The sequence below is a fragment of the Microtus oregoni genome, unplaced genomic scaffold (genome assembly GCF_018167655.1).
Source record: "Microtus oregoni isolate MIOR12 unplaced genomic scaffold, Mior012 000014F_ref0000157, whole genome shotgun sequence".
In the NCBI taxonomy this organism is placed as follows: Eukaryota; Metazoa; Chordata; class Mammalia; order Rodentia; family Cricetidae; genus Microtus; species Microtus oregoni.
Window position 1 is genome coordinate 25,629,113 of NW_024543073.1, and position 24,892 is coordinate 25,654,004.

General features: G+C 37.8%; 1 protein-coding gene and 1 pseudogene across 2 annotated transcripts in view; both read left to right on the plus strand.

The window, feature by feature from the left end:
* Nucleotides 1-24,892, plus strand: part of Xrcc4 (X-ray repair cross complementing 4) — a 193,425-nt gene that overhangs the window by 68,405 nt on the left and 100,128 nt on the right. For both annotated transcript variants that reach the window (XM_041663222.1, XM_041663223.1), the window contains 2 exons: nucleotides 6,653-6,805; nucleotides 8,225-8,316. In XM_041663222.1, the coding sequence (XP_041519156.1) occupies nucleotides 6,653-6,805; nucleotides 8,225-8,316 (245 nt within the window). The remainder of the gene's footprint in view (nucleotides 1-6,652; nucleotides 6,806-8,224; nucleotides 8,317-24,892) is intronic.
* LOC121455640 lies at nucleotides 19,176-19,547 on the plus strand (annotated as a pseudogene).

Genomic DNA, 24,892 nt, shown 5'->3' on the forward strand with positions numbered 1-24,892 from the left:
CCCAAAAGACCCAGAGCCAACATCTTTTAAAGGAACTATGCAGTTTTTGCTGCTAATGATGATTCAGGAAGCCTTCTCTTAAAAGAACAGCACCTCTGCTAGCCACCAAGAAACAGAGCCTATGTGAAAAAAAAAAAAATGGGGCTACCAAGAAACTCCAATTGAATCCATTTTTGTGGGTCTAAGCGTGTTTTTTTTTTTTTAAAATAAACTTTTTTAGGTTTTATGTGGATGTATGTCGCCGAACGTTGGATGTCATTTTGTAAATGAAGACTGCTCATTTGTTTTCTGGCTGCTCGGACCTGAATAATTACACAAAACCTGTATTACTTGCAACCCTGTTTGGCCTTTTAGCTCAGGCTTCTTTTTAACTAACTAACTAACTCTTACATATTAAATTAACCCATTTCTATTAATCTGTCTATTGCCACGAGGCTGTGGCCTAGTTAAGATTCCACTGGTGGCATCTTTCTCCTTCGGCATGGCATCTGTCTGACTCCAACTACTCTCTCTATAAATCTGTGTTCTGATTTCCCACCTCTCTTTTTCTGCTAAGCCATTGGCTGAAATAGCTTTATTCATTATCCAATAAAAGCAACACATACTGAAGGACATCCTACATCAAGTTATATTTGACTTTCACATTTTTATATTAAAGGAATGCTTTTATTGTTGTTTCCTTCCAGCTCAAAATTATTTTTTTATATTCTGATATTTAACCTATTGTATAAATGAATGAAATCCAGTTTATATATTAGGAGACTATATAGAAAATCAGTTAATTCTTCTCTTTCATTTTTATTTTTTTATTTAATACGAATTTGTATCATATCTGTGCTTCAAAGCATTATTAGGATTAATAACCATAGTCTGATTGTATTTTTCTATTTTGTATAAAAATAAATTAAATGAAAGGAGATCAATTGTGGTTATGATATACCACTTTATTTTCATAATAAAACTCAAAATATCTTCAGTGACAGGGATTTTGAATCACAAATTGCCTACAGAAATGCAGACTGAGTACTCTGTACTTGAACCAATTGCTTTAAAATGTCTACTGGTAACTGTGTGATTGGCATTCAGCTCCAGGTGCCTGAGCTGCAAGCAGCAGGGAGTGAAGAAGAGCCTGAAGCCTGTGCAGTGAATGCAACTGTGAGCAGTTTGTACTTCTGTGGAACACAGGTCCTTGACTTGCTTTCTGGGGTTTTGCATGCCTGTCACTTGTCTTGTATGATTGCTCTAGCTAGCTCTTTTGCTGTCATTACTGGGTCAGATATCTTCTATTTGGCCTAACAATGTGTTGCCAATGGAGTGAGCCTACAAATTGAGGGAAAGGGATCCTCTTCAGAGAATTCTAGGCTCTTGTTTGTATAATTGCTATGAGATCAGTGAATTCACATATTTCCTGAATTTGTTTTCTTTCCTTTTGAGAAGACAAGTGCTAACTCTGAGGCTCTCAGTACACTGTGTCTCGTCACAGCAGCAGTTTCTCAGGGTTCTCTTCCTAGGAGCTAGAATTTCAGAACGTGAGAGTATTTAGCACACTGACTCCCCATGGCTGCAGTATTAGCTAGGGCATGGCTTTCAAGAGATTAGAAGCAGGACCCAAGTGTACTGAGTTCAGAAACTGGGGACCTAGAAAGTAGACCCTCATCAGACATTAGGCCCTGTTAGGAGTACCTGTCACAGTTCACTTATCAACATAACCTCTGATTGGGATGGTGTTCATTTGTGATGATATCATTTCTTCCCACACCACTGCACTTGTACTGCAGATAAAGGAAAGAAGGTGTTCGAAAGAAAGGCTCAAACAGGGCGACAGAAATTCCTACAAAAACTGTGGTAGATAGGTATGAAATGTATTGGGATTGAGTAGGCATTAATATGAGCAAACTCAATAATGTACTTGTATGCTTATTAATTCCTACACTGTTTATATTCTATTTCAGGAGGTTTGTATACTAACAAGTTGTTTACAAAATATAGTTATAAAGAGAAATTAAATGCTAAATAATATATCTTCAATTTTGAATATAGTTTTGAATTGAAATATGTATCAATATTTGCTCAAAAGCAGATATGAATTTCTTTTCTTCAGGATGACAGGAATAAACAAGACTTTATAGAGGAGTAAGGAATTACAGGATAATAGAAAGTATAAACTTCAATGCACAGGACTTAGCATCTTTTTCCTATTACTGTTTAATAATCATTCAATAAGTGTGCCCTTTGTTCCATTTTGAGTATGTTTTATTACAGGGTTAGTTTTTTTAGATTTTTTTAAATAAAAGGAAAACATTAGAAATTTGTACGTGAATCCTGAGGTTATTAGCTGTATTTATTTACTAGATTTTTTTTACTTAATTTCAAACAATAAGTCTCAAGTTTCATGTTACTGAATAAGTCTTTTGTTTGAAGTCAGAACTCAGTTTAGAAATTTTCGAGCTTTATTGTGAGTTATAGTTATTATAGCCATAATAGGAGGCAGTCTTCAGTGAACTGTGTTGACTGAATTAGCAAGCCTTGGAAACTCTTTCTCTTTGTCTTAATGCCTTCAAGGTAGAATCACATTATCTACAGATGAATTCAGTCTGATTTTTAAAGACCTCTGGGGATATCCTTCTGTCTCCATGGCAGCCCATTAGATTGTTTAAGAACAGTTACAGAAAATCTTCCCTTCAGAGAGCACAAGAAACAGCTGTAGCCTTCCTCTTCCTGGCCTGGGGCCATATTCAGTCTCTGGCATCATTCTCTTCAGCTCTCAGCCTTCTTCAGCCATCCTGTGCTACTCAGATTCTCTTTCATTTTCCAGCCTAGCACTGGTGGAATGTGGCTGGATGCACTGTTAATATAATGATCACTATACTGTTTCTGTACCATATGCTCACATGCATGTGCTCTTATTTGTTCTGAACTGTGAGTCTGTTATTTTATTTAGGATATTTTTGTATGAAATTTCTTTGTGTTTGCTCTTTTTTTTGGAATACTGTTTTTAGATCGCTTTACTACTCAGCAATGTTTTATTTTGAACCATTGATACATTTGTAATTAGTATTTCTTTATTTGTCTCCTTTTAAAATAACTTCCCAAGTCCCTGATTACTGAGGTTCACGATAAAGCTTAGCATTATTGACCTATGTCATGGTCACTTTCGGAAGGACAGATGTCATTGGACCTTTTCTGTTTGATGCTGCTTACAGCATCATCTCATTTGAGCCTGGCCTTAGAAAAGGTCCTTGACTAGCTGTAATCTTTTTCAGTGGTTTGTGGGTTTGTTTTATTGTCCCTAGGTAAGAAAGAAGTCTCATGTCTCTCCTTAATCAGTGGTCTCACCTTGTAGTAAAAAGGGCGGCGGAGCTGAGTCCCCAGCACCCTGGCCGCCTGCTCGGCTAGCTTATGCCCAAAATAACAACACACAAACTATTCATTTAAGCACTGCTTGGCCCATTCTCTTCTAGGCTAATTCTCACATATTAATTTAGCCCATTTCTAATCATCTGTGTATGGCACCCCAAGGTGCGCTTACCAGGAAGATTCTAGCCTATGTCCATCCTGGGTCGGAGCTTCATCCCGGGAGCGGGGCATGGCATCTCTCTCAGGCGTCTCCTCCCGAGAGGAAAGCGGTCAAGTCTCTGAGCTCACTTCCTCTTCCTCCCAGCATTTTGTTCTGTTTACTCCTCCCACCTATCCTCTAACCAATAAAATGGGCCAGGGCAGTGCCTTTATTAGCCAATGACCTTCCTCCATCATCACCTGATCAATCTTGCCCAATTTTTCAGATAGAAGTTTGGCAGGGAGCAAGTACTATGTAAGGCACAGCAAATTACAATGCTATAGAAGATTGGTTTTAAAGATAATTTAGGTCACAAGCTCTACATGTCTTAAGTCCCGAATACTGAATAAAAAGGTAATGTTCTCTGAGTCTACTGAGAAAATAAATTTGTATTCCGTGACTATTTATAATAATACCCTATGCTGTACAACTCAGCTGTTCCTGGGAGGTTTTGTCATAGTTCATGATCAGTTTACTGCAATAAAGGTGTACAAGCAGGGAAGGTTAACCTACATGAGGCACAACTTTTTTCCCTGTAACAGAAAGATACTACCTTTTACAATATAGTTGTGGTGTGGTTATTCAGGCTTATACTACTTTTATGAAAATTATTTAAATTTCACTTTGGTTCCTTTTTAAAATTTAATGTGTTATACAAATGATAGTTTTCAACTGGGCAGTAGTGGCACATGCCTTTAATCCTAGCACTTGGGAGGCAGAGGCAGACAGATTTCTGTGAGTTCAAGGCCAGCTTGCTTCAAAGTAACACAGAGAAACTCCATCTCAAAAAAACAAAAATAAATAAATAAAAAAACGATAGTTTTCATAAAGTTGTGGGATTACCTTGATAGCTGATATATGTGCATAGTTTTCAGTCAAGAACTTCAGGGAGGTTTATATGAAAGTCAAATATGAAATTAAGTCTTATAGATTCTGAATTTGTTGTTATTTCTAACTTTTGGGTAAGATATTGGAGTATGTATGAAATTTATTGCAGTATACTTATTTGTATATGTCTAAAATATTTTATTATTATTTGTACTGGGATAGTTTAGGTGTATGTATATATATATTCTATTCATTATTATATTTCTTATGGTGTTACATTAGAAAATATAATATGAAAACAAGAGATGTTCACATGACAACTAACATCTGAGATTATAGATATAACATACCTCTGCATGAAATGAACCATAAATATTGGCAATATTTTTTGAAACTTGAAAGGCTGAAAGGAAATAGACATTCCTAAGAGGAGTTACATACCATTGGGGTCTCTTATATCCAATGAGGCAAAATAAGTTTGCTAAGCCCTCTTTTGCCAGTGTGAAGTGTCTGAAGAAATACATGTCCTATCTTATGCTTTTAGGAAAAGTCTTAAGCCACTAGCAAGGACACAGTACTGCTGAACTATTCAGATTAGTCTCCTGGCTGGTAGACCAGTAGTATACAACTAGAAGGGCTCCAGAGTGACAGGGGCATCTCCAAGGAAGAGAACTTAAAGGTTTTGTTGCTCTCATACCAATCTAATGCCTGACTGGTTGGCATCTTGGAGGACAGGCTCAGAGAAGCTACAGAAGGGCATGTTGAAAAGGACAAGTACTCTTGGAGACATGTAAGAAATCATCGATTGAGCTGGGGAAAAAACTCTTCCTGTGAACTCACTTTATCTCCTCAGTGTATACTGATCATCTCGGCTAGGCACTGAGAATAAAGCAGTTGGTAGAACACACATGTTCTCTGTTCTCATGGAATGACAGCCTTAGTAAAATCCATGATAAAAGAATCTGCACTGATTAGTTCAAGAATAGTATTGTTAGATAGTCTTTTTTACCTTACAATACATTCTCTGTATTTATAAATAGATAGGTTGTGGGACCCATTAAGGGCCTATATGAAAAGTATCACATTTTGGCAATTTTATTTTTAATAATTTCATTGTATTATATGTGTATATATGTAAATATTTAATTAATATTAGGACATGTAGAGAACATATAAAATACATTTAGGAATATGTGGAATAAGCAGCGTTGTAAAGATAAAAATAGGCAAAACTCAACTATATTTAAAAGAATACTGTCAATGAAAGTATTTGTGTTTAAGTTTGTAAATAGAAATTTATTCATAACCTGCGTATGTACACAGCAGGTATATACCTTCTCCCTATAGCTTGCGTTTTTAAAGAAATGAAATCTCTTGAGCATTAAGGCAATCCAGTGAGTATTATAATTTATAATTATTAGACAATTTTGTTTCTTTTTTCTTACATATCTGAAACTGAAATATATGTACTTTTTTGACAAATTCATTATTTCTTTATTGTGTTCTTTGAAATATCAAGAGGCATAATTCAACTCATTACATTTGTGTTTCTATTTATATTTAGGTGTGCGCATGCATGTGTGGTGGGTTATAAAGACACAAGATCAATTATGGTCTTGTAGAACAAGTCTGTACCGATGTAAAATGAATGCAGGCAGATTGTAAAAAATATATACAGCTTTAAAGTAGAAATAGACTTACAGTACCATGGTTCCCGGGAGAAACAGGAAGCAGAAGAGGTGCGCGGGCTTCTGCGTGCCCCTGCGTGCCCGATTTATAAGTAAACATTCACCCGAGGCAAGCCCGCCCCCTAAGGGGCTGGCTTAACCCTACACAAGTCATAGTCTGAACATTGACAATAAATTAGGTGTATTGCTTTAATATAAAATATGTTAGGTGCTGCTATATAATAGTATTAATATACTAAGGAAACTGTATACTTATTTGAATTTCTCAAGAAAATATTATTTTGTAAATAAGCTACATATAGATAAATTATTATGTTTGGACACTTAGTTTAAAAATTTTTATTTCTATCCATTTTCATTATTCTTTGGTTTAGAACATTAATTACAAATATTAATAGTTATTAGTTTCCAATTTATTCAGTTCTCTTCTAGTACATTTAAGTTTTTGAAAGCATGTGTAAAAATGAACTTAGTTGTTTTTGCCTTCAAGTTTTCTTGAGATTGTGAGAATGAGATTGGATAAATTAATGATGTGGGATCTCCATGATTTATGATTTGTTCACTTGCTTGATTTTTTTAGATTTGAGAAATGTGTGAATGCCAAGGAAGTTTTGGAAGCTGAACTGTATCAAAGATTTATCTTGGTGCTGAATGAGAAGAAAACAAAGATCCGAAGCTTGCATAAATTGTTAAATGAAATCCAGCAGCTGGAAAAGAACATGAAACCTGAAAGGTACATCCGTGTGCTCTTAGACACAGGTGTAAATGTAAGGAGACTGGCTTTACAAACTGAGGGCAAGGTAGAGGCTAATTTTAATAATCCGGTTTGTTTTGTTTTATTGTAGTCTGGGTTTAGATATTCTATCGCAGGTGAATGCATTCTCTACAGAGTTTCTGTTGACATTCATGGTGTCCTTTAAAGTACAACATTCAGTCATGATCTATAAAACTGGCATCTTGGGGTAGTTTGAAAGAAAGTGGCCCCCAAAGGAGTGGCACTATTAGGATGTGTGACTTTGTTGGACTGGGTGGAGTAGGATGTGTGACTTTGCTGGAGAAAGTATGTCACTCTGGAGGTTGGCTTTGCAGGTTCATATATGTTCAAGCCATGCCCAGAGAGACAGTCCATTTCCTATTGCCTTCTGATCAAGATGTAGTCAGCATTGTGTCTTCCTGCATACCTCCAGTCCCCACCATAATGGTAATGGACTGAACCTCTGAAACTGTAAATGAGCCACCTCAGTTAAATGTCTTCCTTTCTAAGACTTGCCGTGCTCATAGTGTCTCTTCACAGCAATAAAATGCCTGACTCAGACTGGGTTTAATTTACTTATTTAATTCTTAGACTTTATGAACTAAGAAATATATCATTTAACAAAACTTTTCACCTCCTCCAAGGTTCAAGTTGGTTGAATGTCTGTAGTCTTTACATCTCGCAATGTTAACTTTAAATCCAGCTAATGAATGCTAAATTCCAGGGGGCACTTACGTTGTCTGATAAACGTATGTTATTATTTTTATTATTGTCAAGCTTTTTTTTCTGTCTAAAACAATCTATAAACTTGATTTCTAAGGAAAAAATTCATAGATTACAAGTGGCTAGTATAGATTTGGATAATTTTAAGTGTTTTTACTTATTAAGTCATATAGAAAAGATTCAGTTGCCTTGAATCTGAAATGAAGCATAGCTTTTGAATATCACAGTATAAAGAAGGTAGTGTTTAATTTCAGCCATTCCTAAGTCGGGTACTGGTCTGGCACTGAGGGCTACATGCCTATGGTCTGAACAGCTATATAAGCACGCTGTTCTTCATTTGGGGGGCAATTTAATGAAATGTGGAGCTGCTATCAGATTTTTACAATGCTAAACATTTGCTCACAGGGATAACTTGGTGGAATGTTTTGACAGAATAAAATGTGATAAAATAATTAATTACTAATAGTGGGCATTAAACAAGAGTTTACTAATTAAAATAAAACCTTTCTTTTTTGTGGTAGTTGTGAAATGATTTTATCTAAATCACATAACCCTCTCTATTTCTGTCTGATCAGAACCTTTTTTCAGGAATATTTTCTATTTGCTTATTGGTAAAGTAGATAGTTAGCCAGGGGTGAACTAATAATTTCCTATTCTGCTTTTCTGTGTTTCCAGGGAAACTGCATGTTCTGAAAAAGCAGCTGACCCAGATGCAATTTATGATGGAAGTACCGATGAAGAAAGTGGAGCTTCCATGCTGGCTGCAGGTGAGAGATCATCCTTATCTATGTAAAATGTCACTTGGGCTTACTACTATAATAACCAAAAACATTTATAAATAAGGTTTTATGAAAAACTGATCAAATGTTTTTTTGCCTAAAACTTTAAAAATCTAACATTAAAATTAATATTAACCATAGACTGTAGCAGTTAGCAATAGCAAGGCAAATCAAGCAAGCATACATACACTGGGGCTGTGTTTTCGTTGTTAACTGAGGACGCATACACGAGAGAAGGCAAGACCTTGTTAAGTATCAACAGCTCAGAACTGGCTGACTTTTATGTCAGAGTTTACAGAGCTAGGGCTCTGGGTAGAGTCTGGTGAATTTGAAGTCTTCCTCCTCATGAAAAAGCTTACTATCTTTTAAAAAGGGTAATAGAGAACAGAGATAAAAGATGTCTATGTGGGGCATTTTTCAGGCATTTTTTTTAAATCGTCCTTGATTTTTGCTTGTAAATTACGATTTCAGATTTTGTGATTTTTTTTTTTTGGTTTCTTTTTTGTTTGTGTGCGTGTCTGTGTGCATGTATTTCTGTGCTTCTTCTTCGTTTTCTTTTTGTTGTTCTAGTTTGTTTATTTGCCTGTCTGTTTACCAAAGAGAGACTAAAAGTTGCAGTTGAAGGGATGGACAGGTAAGGAAGATCTTGGTGGAGATGGAGAAGGAAAAACCTGATCAGAATATATCACATAAAATCATTTTCAATTAAGAAAATCAAAAAAAGGACAGAAACAGAAAGAGGGAGTGCCTCTTGGCTTTAATATCTAAGCTTTATTCAGTCCTGTGAATCAAGGTCCCAGCAGTTATTCAATCCTATGAGTTATTTTTTAGGGTTATATAGATTTTGGGGGATATAGAAATAGAGAATCTCTGAACTCATGTAACACTAGGAACGTTTGACTTAAACCTGATATAAGTCCATTCTTTAGAAAAGATGTATATTTTAAACTATAGTATTTTTGTTCTTCGAGATTTTCATGTAGGCATACAATGTGGTTTGATAGTATTGCATCTCTACTCCTTGCCCTAACTACTCCAAATCCATTCATTACTCCTCCCCCAACTTAATGTCTTCTGTTTGATCAGTTTTCATCATCCCACTGAGTCCAATTTGTTGTGTGTGTGTGTGTGTGTGTGTGTGTGTGTGTGTGTGTGTGCGCGCGCGTATATTTATAGTTATAGGTACCCAATGGTGCTTTGTCAACTTACTAGGGCCCATATACTTGAGGGAAACTGACTTGTTCCAGAAGCCATTGACCACAGCTCCTTGTCTAGGAGTGGGGTTCCTCCATAGTGGAGTATTGGCTGCCTGCTCTTGTATAGACAGTTGCAGCTGCTGTGAGTTCATTGAGCACAGTGGTCCTGTAATCCAGGAGACACTGGTCTGCTCCAGTCCTTCCCAACTTAAAGTCCTTCAGTACCATTTTTCTTAGGTGACCTGAGCATTTAAGGAAGGGGTTCTGATCTGTACAGCCCATATGTGACTATGACATCCACATTCACTTTATTCTCTGCACTCTGACCAGCTGTGGGATCCTCTGCAGAACATGTCAGTGAGATGGATGGGATAAGGTAGAACAGAAATTAAGGGAATCGGAGATGACACCAGGAACATAAAGAAATCTAAATTTCCAAAGAAAAGGAGGCATAAACTAGCAGCTGGAGGGAGAAGTGAAGAAAGGGGAGAGTTGTTTTTATTTAGAAGGAAATAGGTTTGTTTACTGATGGGGACAGATGAACTTGTGAATTGGTTTATTCAGGACTCTGAAGGTTTGCACAATGACAGTTAGTTGGGAAAATGAATGAACAAATCTCTAGAAAAGTCGTCAAGGTCAATTGTGATTGAGACATATTAAACTAGTTAATTGATAAATCAAATTTTATTTAGATCACATTATAACACTAATGCATTTTCGAACATGAGAATTTTTTAACATTTAGAGGAAATAATTCCTTTACATTTTCCCTATTTAGGCAATTTTTATAGTTTTAATTAATATGTAACTACTTCATTTTCCCCCTAACCTTTCTTCTTTCTACGACTTCCCAAGGTTCCTCCCTCTAACTTCTTTCATGCTGCCCCTCATTCTCAGATTGATAGCCTCTTTTTCCCCAGTTACTTTTGCATCTGTCTATTCATTGTGTGTATTGATATATATACACAAATATAAAGACACAACCATCTGAGTCTGTTTTTGTTATGTTTTCATAACTGTAGTAATAAGAGCGGTGGGGCTGCGTTCCCAGCACCCCAGCCGCCTGGCTAGCTTATGCCCCGAAATAACAACACACAAATTGTATTCATTTAAACACTGCTTGGCCCTTTAGCTCTAGCCCTTACTGGCTAATTCTGATATCCCGATCAACCCATCTCTAATAATCTGTGAGCACTGGTCTTACCGGGAAGATTCCATCCCAGGTCGGAGCTTCATTGTGTGTGTCTGCCCGGAAGTGGGGCATGGCGTCTCTTCTGAGGTGTCTGCTCCTGAGAGGAGAGCTGTCGAGTCTGAGCTCACTTCCTCTTCCTCCCGGCATTCTGTTCTGTTTTCCCACCCACCTGTGTTCTAACCTATGAGGGCCAGCCAAGCAGTTTCTTTATTTTTTTAACCAATGACCTTCCTCCATCATTTCCCCTTTTTCTGTCTAAACAAAAACAAAGGAAGGCTTTAACTTTAACATAGCATAATTACATATAACAAAACAGTTATCAAGGAAAAATTACAATAATCTTTATCATAACTAAGGAAAACTATAACTATAACTAACTATTCTTAACTCCATCAAAGACTCCAGAAAGATACAATATTACCTAAGCAAACAAGAAAAAAGCTACCCGCTTGAGTCCGGGGCAAAATAGCCCGACTTTGGACGCCAAAATGTAACGAATGCAGACAGATTGTAAAAATATATATATACAGCTTTAATGACGAAATAGACTTACAGAACCACCGTTCCTGCGGAGACCAGGAAAGCAGAAAAAGCGGCTGGGCGCAAGCTGGCCAAATTTATAGGCAAACATTAGCCCGAGGCGAACACGCCCCCTAAGGGGCGGGACTTATCCCTACACATAACTATTTCAGATGTAAGTAAAGTGCAAGAAAGAGAAAACCTATGCATTTTCCATTTTAACCTTTACAAAATTTTTAATAATTGCAGTGGACTTTGATTTTGTTCTTAAATCTAAATAACATATCTCACCAACACATGTAGAGGATGAAAATTATCAAAGAGAAATACATCATTAAATCTGTATACATGGGATTAGTGCCTTTTATGTGTTAAACTTATTCTTAGTAAAGCTTGAATATAATTGTACTAATTTAAATTTGGCAATATTTCCCTTTTAATTTTCTATTTTTCTTTTGTTTTATGTGTCATTTATATAACTCCCATCTAACTATATATTTATCATGTAAGCCTCTGGTTCTTTTCAAATTTTTAGCTCTTTGGTCTTAATAAGCATGAATCTCGAATCTGAAACTGTTGATGTTGAGCCACAAAGTTGATTCCACAGATCTGAGAAGAAACATTGTATGTAAGATAACAGAATGTACCTCTGTAGATGACAAGCTTCTAAAATGAGCTGTTTTTCAGCCTGTAATATAGCTTATTCCATGGTGCATGCCACAGTCATTTAGATTCAGGCCTCATGCTCTCAGTGCTATGACTGGGAGCTCAAATCTAAATTGACTCTTCTTCTTGAATGTCTAGCATTTTAGTGGAGAACCAAGCTTCCCTGCAACGTATAAAAATGTGTGTCTCTATCCCAATCCTCCTGTTTCCGCAAGTTCCCCCCCTCCTTCCCTTCTAACTTTTCTCTCCCCATCTCCTCTTACCCCCATCCCACCCCACCCCCAAGATCCCAATTTTCTCCCCAGCAATTTTGTCTACTTCCCATATCCAAGAGAATAACTATATGTTTTTCCTTGGGTTCACCTTATTTAGTTTCTTTAGGTTCACCAATTGTAGTCTCCGTGACCCTTATTTATGGCTAGAAACCAATTATGAGTGAGCACATCCCATGTTCATCTTTTTGGGTCTGGGATACCTCACTCAGGATAGTATTTTCTATTTCCATCCATTTGCATGCAAAATTTGAGAAGTCATTGTTTTTTACCGCAGCATAGTACTCTAATGTGTAGATATTCCATACTTTCTTCATCCATTCTTCCATTGAAGGGCATCTAGGTTGTTTCCAGGTTCTGGCTATTACAAATAATACTGCTATGAACATAGTTGAACAAATGCTTTTGTCATATGATAGATCATCTCTTGGGTATATTCCCAAGGTGGTATTGCTGTTTCCAGGGGTAGGTTGATCCCGAATTTCCTGAGAAACCTAAACACTGATTTCCACAGTGGTTGCACAAGATTGCATTCCCACCAGCAATGGATGAGGGTACCCCTTCCACCACAGCCTCTCCAGCACAGGCTATCATTAGTGTTTTTGACTTTAGCCATTCTGACAGGTATAAGATGATATCTCAAAGTTGTTTTGATTTGCATTCCCCTGATTGCTAAAGAAGTTGAGCATGACCTTAAGTGTCTTTTGGCCATTTGAACTTCTTCTGTTGAGAATTCTCTGTTCAGTTCAGTGCCCCATTTTTTAATTGGGTTAATTAGCATTTTAACGTCTAGTTTCTTGAGTTCTCTATATATTTTGGAGATCAGACCTTTGTCTGTTGTGGGGTTGGTGACAGGGGAGCACGGAACCACAATTCTTATTTAAGGGAGCCACTTTAGGGTTGGCAAGAGACTTGACCCTAGAGTGGCTCCCAGGAGCCCATGGTGATGTCCCCAGTTAGTTCCTTGGGCAGCTGAGGATAGGCAACCTGAAAAGACCCTATCCTATAGCAATACTGACGAATATCTTGAATACACCATAGAACCTTCATCTGGTGATGGATGGAGATAGAGTCAGAGACCCACACTGGAGCACTGGTCTGAGCTCCCAAGGTCCCAATGAGGAGCAGAAGGAAGGAGAAGATGAGCAAGCAAGTCGGGACCACAAGGGGCGTACCCACCCACTGAGACAATGGGGCTGATCTATTGGGAGCTCACCAAGGCCAGCTGGACTGTGACTGAAAAAGCATGGGATAAAACCGGACTCTCTGAACGTGGCGAACAATGAGGGCTGATGAGAAGCCAAGGACAATGGCACGGGGTTTTGACCCTACTTCATGTTCTGGCTTTGTGGGAGCCTAGCCAGTTTGGATGTTCACCTTCCTAGACATGAACGGAGTGGGGCGGACCTTGGACTTTCCACAGGGCAGGGAACCCTGACTGCTCTATGGACTGGAGAGGGAGGGGGAGAGGAGTTTGGGGGAGGGGGAGAAGGGTGGGAGGAGGGGGAGGGAAATGGGAGGCTGGGAGGAGGCGGAAACTTGTTTTTTTCCTTTTCTCAATAAAAAAAAAAGAAAAAATTCAACCCCCCCCCAAAAAAAGGTGTGTCTCTGCTGTAGCTTTTACTGTTTCAGCTATACCCGCCTACCCTCTAGTAAAACAGGTGGGTGAAGAGTCAGTGAGGATTACTGGACTTACTGTGTCTTCAGAAAGCCATTTCTAAAAGTGTTTGAATGTGTAATTTGATAGTAATTTTATTATGGGACTTATGTTATTAGTTATTAAGATTTCTACTGTTCTCATGAGTTGTTTACATGATGCCCTGATCCTTTGTGGTGACTCAGGTTCACTGAGGTGAAGATCCTTCCTAATTCAAACATGTTTGCTCATATTTAGTCAAGAAAATTTTTTGTTTTGAGGCAGAGTATGTCTATATGATCCTGACTGTCCTGGAACTCACTGTGTAGATCAAGCTTACCTCAAACTCACAAGATCCCCTCCTTCTGCTTCCTTAGTGCTGGGATTAAATGTGGGTGCCAGCACACTCTTGCAAGATTTTTTTTAAATGCATTTATCCACAAATAGGATTTGGATATTGGTGTTTGAAAGAAATGTGTGTGCAAGGGTATTCTTCATTTTCCCCTGCCTCAAAGTGTTTTTGTTTTTCAATTAGAACCTGACAGGTTATTACCAATACTGTGAACCACCCTTCTCTACAGGAAATTGTTTTTGTGCACAAACTGAGATAACTACTTTGTTTAGTTTAGTGAGTACTAGACCCTTGCTAAGCGATACTAAGCTATAAGGGCCCAAGTTTCAGATATAAGTAATGGAAAGGACATTTTTTATTCTGAATTCTTTAATATTATTTCAGAACTGTGTTGATGCTATAATAGTATAGCTGCTGAATGTTAAAATAAATTTAATTAGATATGAACACTGTAAGAATTTTAACCAGTTAAAGCACTTCAGATCTTAATATGGCTTAAAAAGCAAACAAATATTTACTAGAAAGCTAGATTTATTTCAGAGTGATTAGCTTTTTCTTTGAAACATTTTATGTTTAAACATCATATGTTTAATCACCCCTAATTAGCCATGATATAAAAAATTATGTGTAAGAATATTGGTTTTAATAAATAGTTATTCTATTTGAATAATCATTTTACTCACGGAAATTGGCATTATTTCTTTTTCTTAATTTATTTATTTATTAAAGATTTCTGCCTCTTCCCCGCTACCGCCTCCCATTTCCCTCCCCCTCCCCCATTCAAGTATTGGCCTTATTTCTCAACATTGGAGAATATTTGAATTAGCCTTACTAAAAAATCAAATACAAAAATACTAATATAAAATGTTTTGCTTTTCATTCAGTGCAGAATAAAACAGCAAGTTATTAAAAACAAATCAAGAAGCTTTCTGTCCCATTTCTCTGCATAATTATTTGCCCAAGATTTAGCACATTATTTTAATTAATCATGCTTCTTTACCAACAGCAAGGTCCCTGTATAATTGCTGTCAGTCATTTGCGTTTCTACTTAGTTGCTAGGCTTCCTGGAAGGAAGTGTCGTTATAAAATAGCCTTTTTAAATAAATGAATGGCCATGCCAGGCAGTAGATGAATACTGATACAGCTTATTTTAAAAATAGAACAGAATCTAAAATTTCTAAGTATCAAAGGGCTTGTTGCTTTGAACAGTGAATCTCCACTTACACAGGGGAGAGCAACATGCACTGCCAAAGAGATTACTCAGAGCATTAACCTTAGAACCATAACTATGGTCTTAATCTTATCCAGCATCCTTATCATCGATATATTTATTTAAGATTTCTAAATGGAAAGCTTGATTTATCAAAAACTGTCTTTGTGCTGAAAAGACATTTTGGGTTGTTTCATAGCCATAGTGGGATTTTACATGTAAGCATTATTGCCAGGAGCAACATTATATACACTTTTCCAAAGGGAATGGAGTTCTAGGAAGGTCAGTACATTACCTTGGCCACATAGAAGAATTTTGTAATTGCCTTATAAAACAGTAAATTAGCTACATTTGTAACATATGGTTAAAATATAAAACAGTTGGAATTCCCTACGAATGAAAACTGAACCATTGACAGGAGCATATTGAGGACACCTAGTTCCTGTAGAGATCCTATGTGTTGAAATTTGCCCTAGAGACTGTCTTCATCGTAAGTTGTGCCAGTCAGACTTCATGTAGCTTGAACAGAAATTTTAGATATACATGTTTCTAATGACATCTTTGCTATTTCTTTAGATTACTTTTAAAAATACCTTTTAATTTAATATATGTGCACTGTATTTACAGCATTTCTGTACTTCCTCCTGCCAAATTCATGGCCATTTTGGAATTACTGTTGTTATAAACATAGGTATGTTTGTTTATATTATGATATATTGACTACAGACAAATGAAATGACTATGTAAATATAAACTGGTGAACCTTTTTACTGTTGTTTATATATATATTTAAAAATGATCACTTGGTATTGTCAATTAAGGTTCATCCCCCTTTGGGGAGGGGCTGTTCCTCTCTTAGCATTTCTTAATTATCTGCATTTCTTCATGTAAAAGCTAAGAGAGAGACAACCATGACCCCCTCCCCCATGAGATTTCTTTATCCACATTGGCGCGGCAACTGGTGTTGTTATTCATGTAAAGTAGACATATTGTTTTGACAACTTGTGTGCAGCTTCCCTGTCACATGTAGACAACACAATTTCCAAACAAATGTACTTGTCCCTTGGTCCTCACAGTGTTCCTGCCCCTGCTTCCGTGATGTTCCCTGAGTTTTAGATGCTAGATTGTGCTATAGGCGTTTGACTTCCGGACAGCTATTTTAATTTTTTTTTTGCATGTTCTTGAAGGAACAATGAAATTGTGTTTAAAATGTCTCTGAGTATAGATAGTAAAAAATGCTGGCATCTCTCCTTTCTTTTCAATGCAAAGGTGGATCTAAAATTTATGAAACAAAAACATTTTTGAACATCCATAAAGGGTAGGCAGGAACACAAGCACTGCTTATACTTGAAAGACTAATAAAGTGTGGGTAGTAACTGGCCATCTGTTGCATTTTTATCCACGACTGCCATACTTGCTCTGTGCCCCTTTTGTGAACTTAGTGTGGGATTCTCATGGGACCTGGCAGACCAGAAGGGTTGGCAACTAATTTACATGGGACCAAAAAGGCTCAATTGATCTTCCCAGAGGTTGAGATCCACATCTGGTGGCATTTCTTGCTGGAAGTAATGATCTTGGCAGTGGGGAATAAATGAGTTTTCAACAAAACCAGACATGCAAAGAGACAGGAAACCATGATCCATACCCAGTCGGGGAGAGAGAGGAAAGAGTCAATAGAAGCTTTCAGATTTCCCCCAGATGTGGAATATAGTAGAAAAAGACTTCAAAGCACACTTAAAATATTTTAAGAAAACATGCTTAAAGAATTAAAAATGAGCATGATAATATGTTAACATGAAAAGATTCTTACCAAGGAGATAGAAGTTATTATTTACTAAGTACTGAATGGGACTCTGGAGTTGCTGAGTATGCCAGCTAAAGTGACAAGTTCATGAGAGCAGCCCAACAGGTGATTCAAGATAGCAGGAGAGAGTCAGGAGGCTTGAACGTGGATGAATAGCATGTAATCTATGAGAATAAAGAACAAAAAGTACCAAAGAAAGATTCTCAAATGCCTTTGGAATAGCCTCAAGTGTGTTGATAAAAGTCCATGTAAATTCATGAAGAGAAAGTCATAGAAATTAGGAAAATGCTTGAAGAAATAATAACCAAGATATTTAAGATTTTATCAGAAATAGTAAATATTCAAAGTACCTAAACTCCAAGGAAAGTACAGAGATGCATAATGAGACTCTTAATCCTAGTCTGAAAGTCAGGGGTAGACAGAAGAAAATCATTCTAACAGCCACTGCCCACCCCAGTGCCTGCTACCTGTGCAGAGTCTCTGGTGTTGTTAGTTCTCATCTGAAGCTTCCCATCTGAAGCACGGTTTGCATAGAGTGAGGCCAGAAGAAAAATAATGGCATCAACGGAGTGATAAAAGTAAATAGAAAAATGTGAATTTGTAATTTTATATCCAGTAAAGTGTCTTTCTAAATGAAGAAAAATTAAAACCATACTTATTTTCAGTTTCTTAGGCCTAACCCCCATGACACCCAATTGTCCACACGCACATGTACACCACACATTAGCGTCCACATGAGAGGAAACACATGGTTCTTATCGTTTTGAGTCATGCTTATTGTCATACTTTCCAGTTCCACCCAGCTTTTGTGTACATTACAAAACTTCATTTTTATAGTCGAGTAAAATTCTAGTGTGTGAATGTAACTTTATACTAAAGACAAGAACAAGAGGGGAGGTGTGGGTGTTGTGGAGCTGTACAAAAGAAACCTGAGACAGGGAAGTACAAGAGAGACCAAGGAATAAGCAAGAGTGAGCAGGAGAGGAGTGAGGGAAGGAAAGACAAGGAGGAGGAAAATCCACTAGAAAAAGAGTATTTGAAAATGTTAGTCACTATACTTGACACTGTGTATGCCAATTTTAAAATCAAATCATATTTATAGTATAAGACAGTCATTGGCAACGTACCTTATCAGGAACACTAAGGGAAATCCTTCATGCTGAGATGAGTATATCTGGTGTTATTGTGTGATAACAATGCATTTCTGTAAATTTGCAATGAACAAACCAGAAGAACTCAAGAAAATGGAGATTAGTGTCAAGAATAGACTTGGGAATATCCCTACTCATAAGCATTTTCTTAGCATATGTGAGCTCCTAGATCCAATCCCAGCTCTTTAAAAATAGTGATAATAGTAAATTCTGAGGACTAAGTTGCATAACAAACAAACAAATCCAGAATGTGTATATTAAAAGCCACAAAACAGGGAAAAAGGAAGGCAAACTTGAATAACTAAGAAAGCATATGAATTTTTATTGGAAATTTTTATATTGCATAGTTAAAATTAGCCAGTTATATCAGATTTTAATTTTCACACATCCATAACAAAATCACAGCTGGTATTTTGGCAGATTGACATGCCCATCTTAAAATTCAAACTGAAATAGGATAGTCAAAATAGTCCTAAAAACAAGAACCAGAACTTTAAGAGTTTTTACAAAGATATAGAAATTAAGACAATGTACCTTTAGAGTAAGGATGGACATTACATAAATCCAACACAATTTTTATGGTTATTTTCTACTGATCCCTAGCAAAATTACAAATACAATTTAACAGAGAAAAGATAACTGTGTGTTTTTTTTTCTATTTTAGTTGGACAGTTTTTATGTGTTTGAAATGTAAATTAACTTTAATATTTGCCCAATATGTTTCTAAAACTAACTCAAGTAGATGATAGACTAAAATGAAGAAAATTCCTAGTTTTTATCTATAATATCAAAAGCAAAACACACAGTAGAGATCTTGTGGGAGCGAAACCAATGCCTGGCTGGGAGCAGCCGCAGCTGAGGTCTCTGGCCAGTATTACTTCCACCTGTCAACAAGCATGGGGAATATCTTTGCAAACCTCTTCAAGGGCCTTTTTGGCAAAAAAGAAATGTGCATTCTCATGGTGGGCCTGGATGCTGCAGGGAAGACAACAATTCTATACAAACTGAAGCTGGGTGAAATTCTGACCACCATTCCCACCATTGGTTTCAACGTGGAGACAGTGAGTACAAGAATATCAGCTTCACTGTGTGGGATGTGGGCGGCCAGGACAAGATCCAGCCACTGTGGCTCCACTACTTCCAGAACACCCAAGGCTTGATCCTCCTAGTGGACAGCAATGACAGAGAGCGTGTGAAGAGCTCATGAGGATGCTAGCTGAAGATGAGCTCCGGGATGCCATTCTCTAGGTATTTGCCAATAAGCAGGACCTTCCCAATGCCATGAATGCGGCCAAAATCATAGACAAGTTGGGGCTGCACTCCCTATGCCACAGGAGCTGGTACTTTCAGGCCACCTGTGCCACCAGCGGGGAGGAGCTCTGCTCTTCGAAGGACTAGACTGACTGTCCAATCAGCTCCGGAACCAGAAAGGAACCAGACCCCTCCCTCCCTCCCCCTCACTTCCTCTTCTCCACCCTCCACTTTCCTCTCACACGTGGCAAACGTGCGACTCTGTGGTCCTGAGTGCCAGAAGCTGTCTCCATGGGTTGCACAGTGTACATCGCACCGTGCTGTACATGTGCAGACGCAGCCTGCAGCCAGCTTTTTATTTAAATAGTTTCTGTTTCCACTGAGGCAGTCTCTGGTACTTCTATGCAATATCACTTAGCTTTTATATTGTAAAAAGAGAATCAACTCACTGTCAGGATTGAGAAGGGATTTGGGTGTAGGGACACCTGGCCTCCGGGAGCCATTGGGCTATAGACTGGTGTCAGTATCCATTTGGTGGTTGGTTTTTACCCAAACTCAGTGCATTTTTTAAAATAGTTTAAAAAAATACAAGACAAGAACACTTGAACACACAGAACGGAGACTATGCCTAGTGAAGGTTTTGCAGTAATAGCCTGAATGCTGGTCCTTTGGATCACCTGTTCCCCCGTGGGAACAGGAAAGAAGGTGGACAAACCACCATCCCCTGCATGGTCACAGTAGAGCCCCCGTGACTCGCCTGTTTTTGGGTCACCTGCATTCCATAGCCTTGTGCTTGTACTTGTGCTCACATGGTCACCTAGGGGAGGGCTGGGAGCCATTGTGGGGTGCAGGGCCCGACTTGTATTTGGTGTGCAGCCAGGCCAGGTGGCAGTCTACATACCCAGCTTACTCTTGGGGGCCCACTTGGACACGCTGGCCTGGCAAGCTGGGAGGGTCGATCCATTCCATCCATTCCAGACCCACATCCTGGAGCACCCCCATGTCCTTGTGTGAAGTAGCTTTCTCCCTCAGCCTGCAAGGGTCCGATTTGCCATCGAAAGACGACCTCTACTTTTTTCTTTTGTATTTTGATTAACACTGAAGAAGCTGGAGCTGTTAAATTTATCTTGGGGAAATCTCAGAACTGGTTTATTTGGTGTCGTGGAACCTCTTACTGCTTTCAATACACAATTAGTAATTAACTGTTTTGTATACTTGTTTTCAGTTTTCATTTCGACAAGCACTGTAATTATAGCTGTTAGAATAAAGTCTCTTAACTATTTGAAAAAAAATACACAGTAGACAAAAGTTGATTGTATTTTATCATAAAAGGTTTTGTAGCTCCGAAGGACACCATTAAGTAAATGCCATAATTTAGGAGAAAGTGTTCAAAAGTCATGTATCAGACAAGGGTCATGTTTCCTAAATAAAGAACTGCATAACTAAATAAAAAGCAAAGAAACAACCTAATATAATGTTACCAATTGAATTGGCATTTCACTGAAGATGATATAGCACTCACTAATAGCTAATAACCAAATGAAAATATTCAAACACTATTAGTCATTAGGGAAATCAAATTTGCCAAAATAAAGTCTAATATTACTTCAGAGAGATACAAATTAAATCAGATACTGGGAAAGATGCAGACAAAATTGACCTGTTACACATTGCTGATAGGAAGGAAAAATACTTTAAACACTTTAGAAAAGCATTCTGCATCTCTGTTTTTCCTTTAAAAACATTTCATGTGTATGAATGTTTGTCTATGTGTATGAATGTATAAGTAATGTCTGCATAAAGAGCGCATTGAGCAAAGTGAGCATGGATACAGTGCCTAGGATTGCACCTAAGAGTGCTCATGAGCCGCAGGGTGGTGCTGGGAACCAAGCTTAGTTTGCTGCCTGAGCAGTCAGTGCTCTTAACCATTGAGTCATCTCTCTAGCCCCAAGTTTAGCATATTTTTTTGCTTATCTTGATTTTATATAGAAAACAATTTATACTCTGTTATTAGCATGATTCAGAAACCTAGACATGGACTAACTGCATCTTAGTCATGAGGCACAGAGCAAATCTCATGGAGGTAACTGAGCTGAACTCACTTCAGGACCATGGAATCTTCAGTGATTGTGCTTCAGAGTCTAATCTCTGATTGTTTGGACAGTTCTTAGATCATAGAGACCTTGTCATTAGGCACACCCACAGGACCTTCCAATGTCTATAAATTCAGGAGGAATTGTAGATTGTTATTTAACAGTTTCATTCATATTAGCAATATCTTCTTATTTCTCTTTTCCAGCATCCTCTTACCTCCCTCAAATCCCTATCAGTGACCCACCCTATCCTTACAAGTCCCAGAATGATAATTTTGGGGTTTGTCACGTTTTGTGATTCTTTTGATTTAAACCTGGCCATCTGTGTAATCATTGGATGGGAACTATCCATCTAATTTTGGTGTGGTCTTTAGTGGGTATATAACTGAAGCCATGATTCCCTCAACCCTGAAATTTCTGTGGTGTCACTAGTTCAGCAGTGAGTAGCAAGGCCTCATGGGCCCTGCTTTTATCCGTATCTGACTGTCGAGAAGGCTCATTTTCACATGGATCCAGTGCACGTAGCCATGAGTGCTGACTGTTCCTGACTCAGTGTCTTCATCAGAAGGTGACCCTTTCAGCTCTTCTGATTTTTAACTCTTACATTCTGTAACATTTTCAAACTTAAAGATCTATGAGACCTATGTGAGATACACTATTCCTGATGGTTTCTGCCTCCTAAGTACTTGGGTGAAAATTAGGAAGTCTCTAAAATAAAGATGAAGATTTCCAATATTCCCTCCCCACCCTTGGTCTCTCTCATAAGGAGGTTGGAGAAGGACAACTTATGGGGATCGTTTTTTTTTTTTCTTTGCAAAATGCGGGTATCTGTAATTGAACTCAGGTATACAGGTTGGGTGGCAGCTGCTTTTACTCACTGAGCTATCTTTCTTGATTATGAATTGTTTTTGTTTATGTGTCTGTGGGTATTTTATAGAAAAAAAAGGTAAGAATTACGGTTCAACCAATCACAAAAATGATAATTCTTTTGAATCAAGGATCTAAATTTCTGTTGAATTCTCAAAAAAGACTAAGAACCATATTAAGCTACAGAAAGGATGTTTAATATAGAAAGACTGGATTAGGATATTACATGAAAACTGAAGCCTGGAGTGGATGTAATGTTGAGATATGAAGTAAAATAGAAGCATTCTAGAAAGCTGAATTTCTTTCTATTCATTTACCTAAAGATATGGCTAGAATTTTATTATGCAATAAGCTAGCAGTTAGCCATGTGGAACTACTGAGGATCAAATTGTGGTTTGTGCAAATTGTGATATACTGTAAATATACTGCATGTTATTTCAAAATCTTTTAGTATAACTTATTATTAAAATGGTAGAATGTGCTTCCTTAATGCACACTTAAATTAGGCGCTATTTTGAATCTATTTAGGTTTCTTAAATACTGTCTTTCTTGTAATGCAATTCTTTTTAAAACCCAATTAGTGGTCTCCTGTGCCCATGTGTTGTAGAGTACTTGGCAATGGGTTTCTGATCCTACTGCATGCACTGGCTTTGTGGGAGCCTAGGCAGTTTGGATGTTCAACTTACTAGACCTGGATGGAGGTGGGGGTTCCTTAGACTTCCCACAGGACAGGGAACCCTGATTGCTTTTCGGGCTGGGGGGGGGGCTTAATTGGGGGAGGGGGAGGGAAATGGGAGGCGGTGGTGGGGAAGAGACAGAAATCTTTAATAAATAAATAAATTAATAAAAAAAAACCCAATTAGTGTTTTACTACTGAACCACTAATTCCTGATTCTTTTTTATTTTAAAAGTGTGGCTATCACAGAGATGGTACTTCCGTACTTTGTATTTTTAAAATCAAAGATACACTATATTTCCTTTCAACATACTTATTATGTTGCCTGTGCTAAAATATCCCATTGTATGCTTATTTTGTAGTTATAGAATACATTTGTGTTATTGTGAAAAAGAAAGCAAATTGAACTATCAAATCTTTGTGAAACTTTTAATTTCATATTTTGTCCCTTAGGTCGAAGGACTCATATGTAAAACTTACGGTAGGCATCACTGCATACACTTAAACACATAACACAATTAATTGCAGTAAAAAACAACTTAAAGATACCCCCATCCAGAGTTGCAGTTCAGTGGAAGACGGATACCTCCCATGGATGAGGTCTAGGTTCAGGTTCTAATACTAATGCAAGAAAACAAAGTATGAATCACTTACAGTTTCACCTGGGAAAGGGAAGCTTCCCACCTGCATTGATTCCATAAATTAGAACACAACTGAGTGGAAACAGAGGATGGTGTGAGTATAGCCGCAACCTCGAAATCAGCTGAAGTGCTAGAATGCCATCTATAGAATTCTCACCTTCTGTTACTGTGACAGGGATCTCTACCAAAAGCAGCACATCTGGTCCCTTAAGCCAATTCATCATTGTCACTTATAAGCCATATTAAGATCAAAAGCCTAGAGAAGGTTAGCCATGATGAAGTTCTGGAGTGCTGCCAGCCCACCAGCATTGATGCAGTGCTAGCTGCAACTTAACTCTGAGAGCCTGGGATGTGTGAGGGATGGATATCAGCAGGCTCTCCAGACAGATCTGAGTGTGTGGTGTGTGGAGGAGAAGGGTCACCAGTAGGGGGGCCAGATGAAAGAAGTAATGTGAGCCCAAAGTGACGAATGTAAGCCTGTGATAAAACCAAGGAGTGGTAGAAGAGAGTGAAGCTACGAGAATTTGGAGTTTACACGAAGACAGATGCAAGGTGTTTTGTAGAGTGCCCAAAAGAAAAGAGCTTAGGGTACTCTTTGTCACATCGCTGTTAACAATATGGTAACAAAACCACCATGCTAGTTTGTAACTTAAATGAATAAATCAGATGAAATTAAAGGTTATAAATGGGTGATTTTTTTATAAAGTAAGCCGTATATTCTGGTTTTCCTTTGATGTTAAGTTTTTCAAGTAATGTTGTATATAAAGGCATGAAAAAAGGCATTGACTCTGTAGTAGACCTCAACAATTCCTTATATTTTAGGCATGACTCCCCTTTTCCATTACTGTCATTTGTTTTGCTTCTTGTTCTTTTTCTTTCCCTGGAGCTGAGGACCAGACCCAGAGCCTTGAACTTGTTAGGCAAGCACTCTACCACTGAGCTAAATTCCCAACCCCTGTGTTGCTTCTTAAAGTGCATGTTTGTGACCCTTGGGAAAAGGGATGAGTGATGAGTAATGGTGTATCTCTGTCTCTTTGT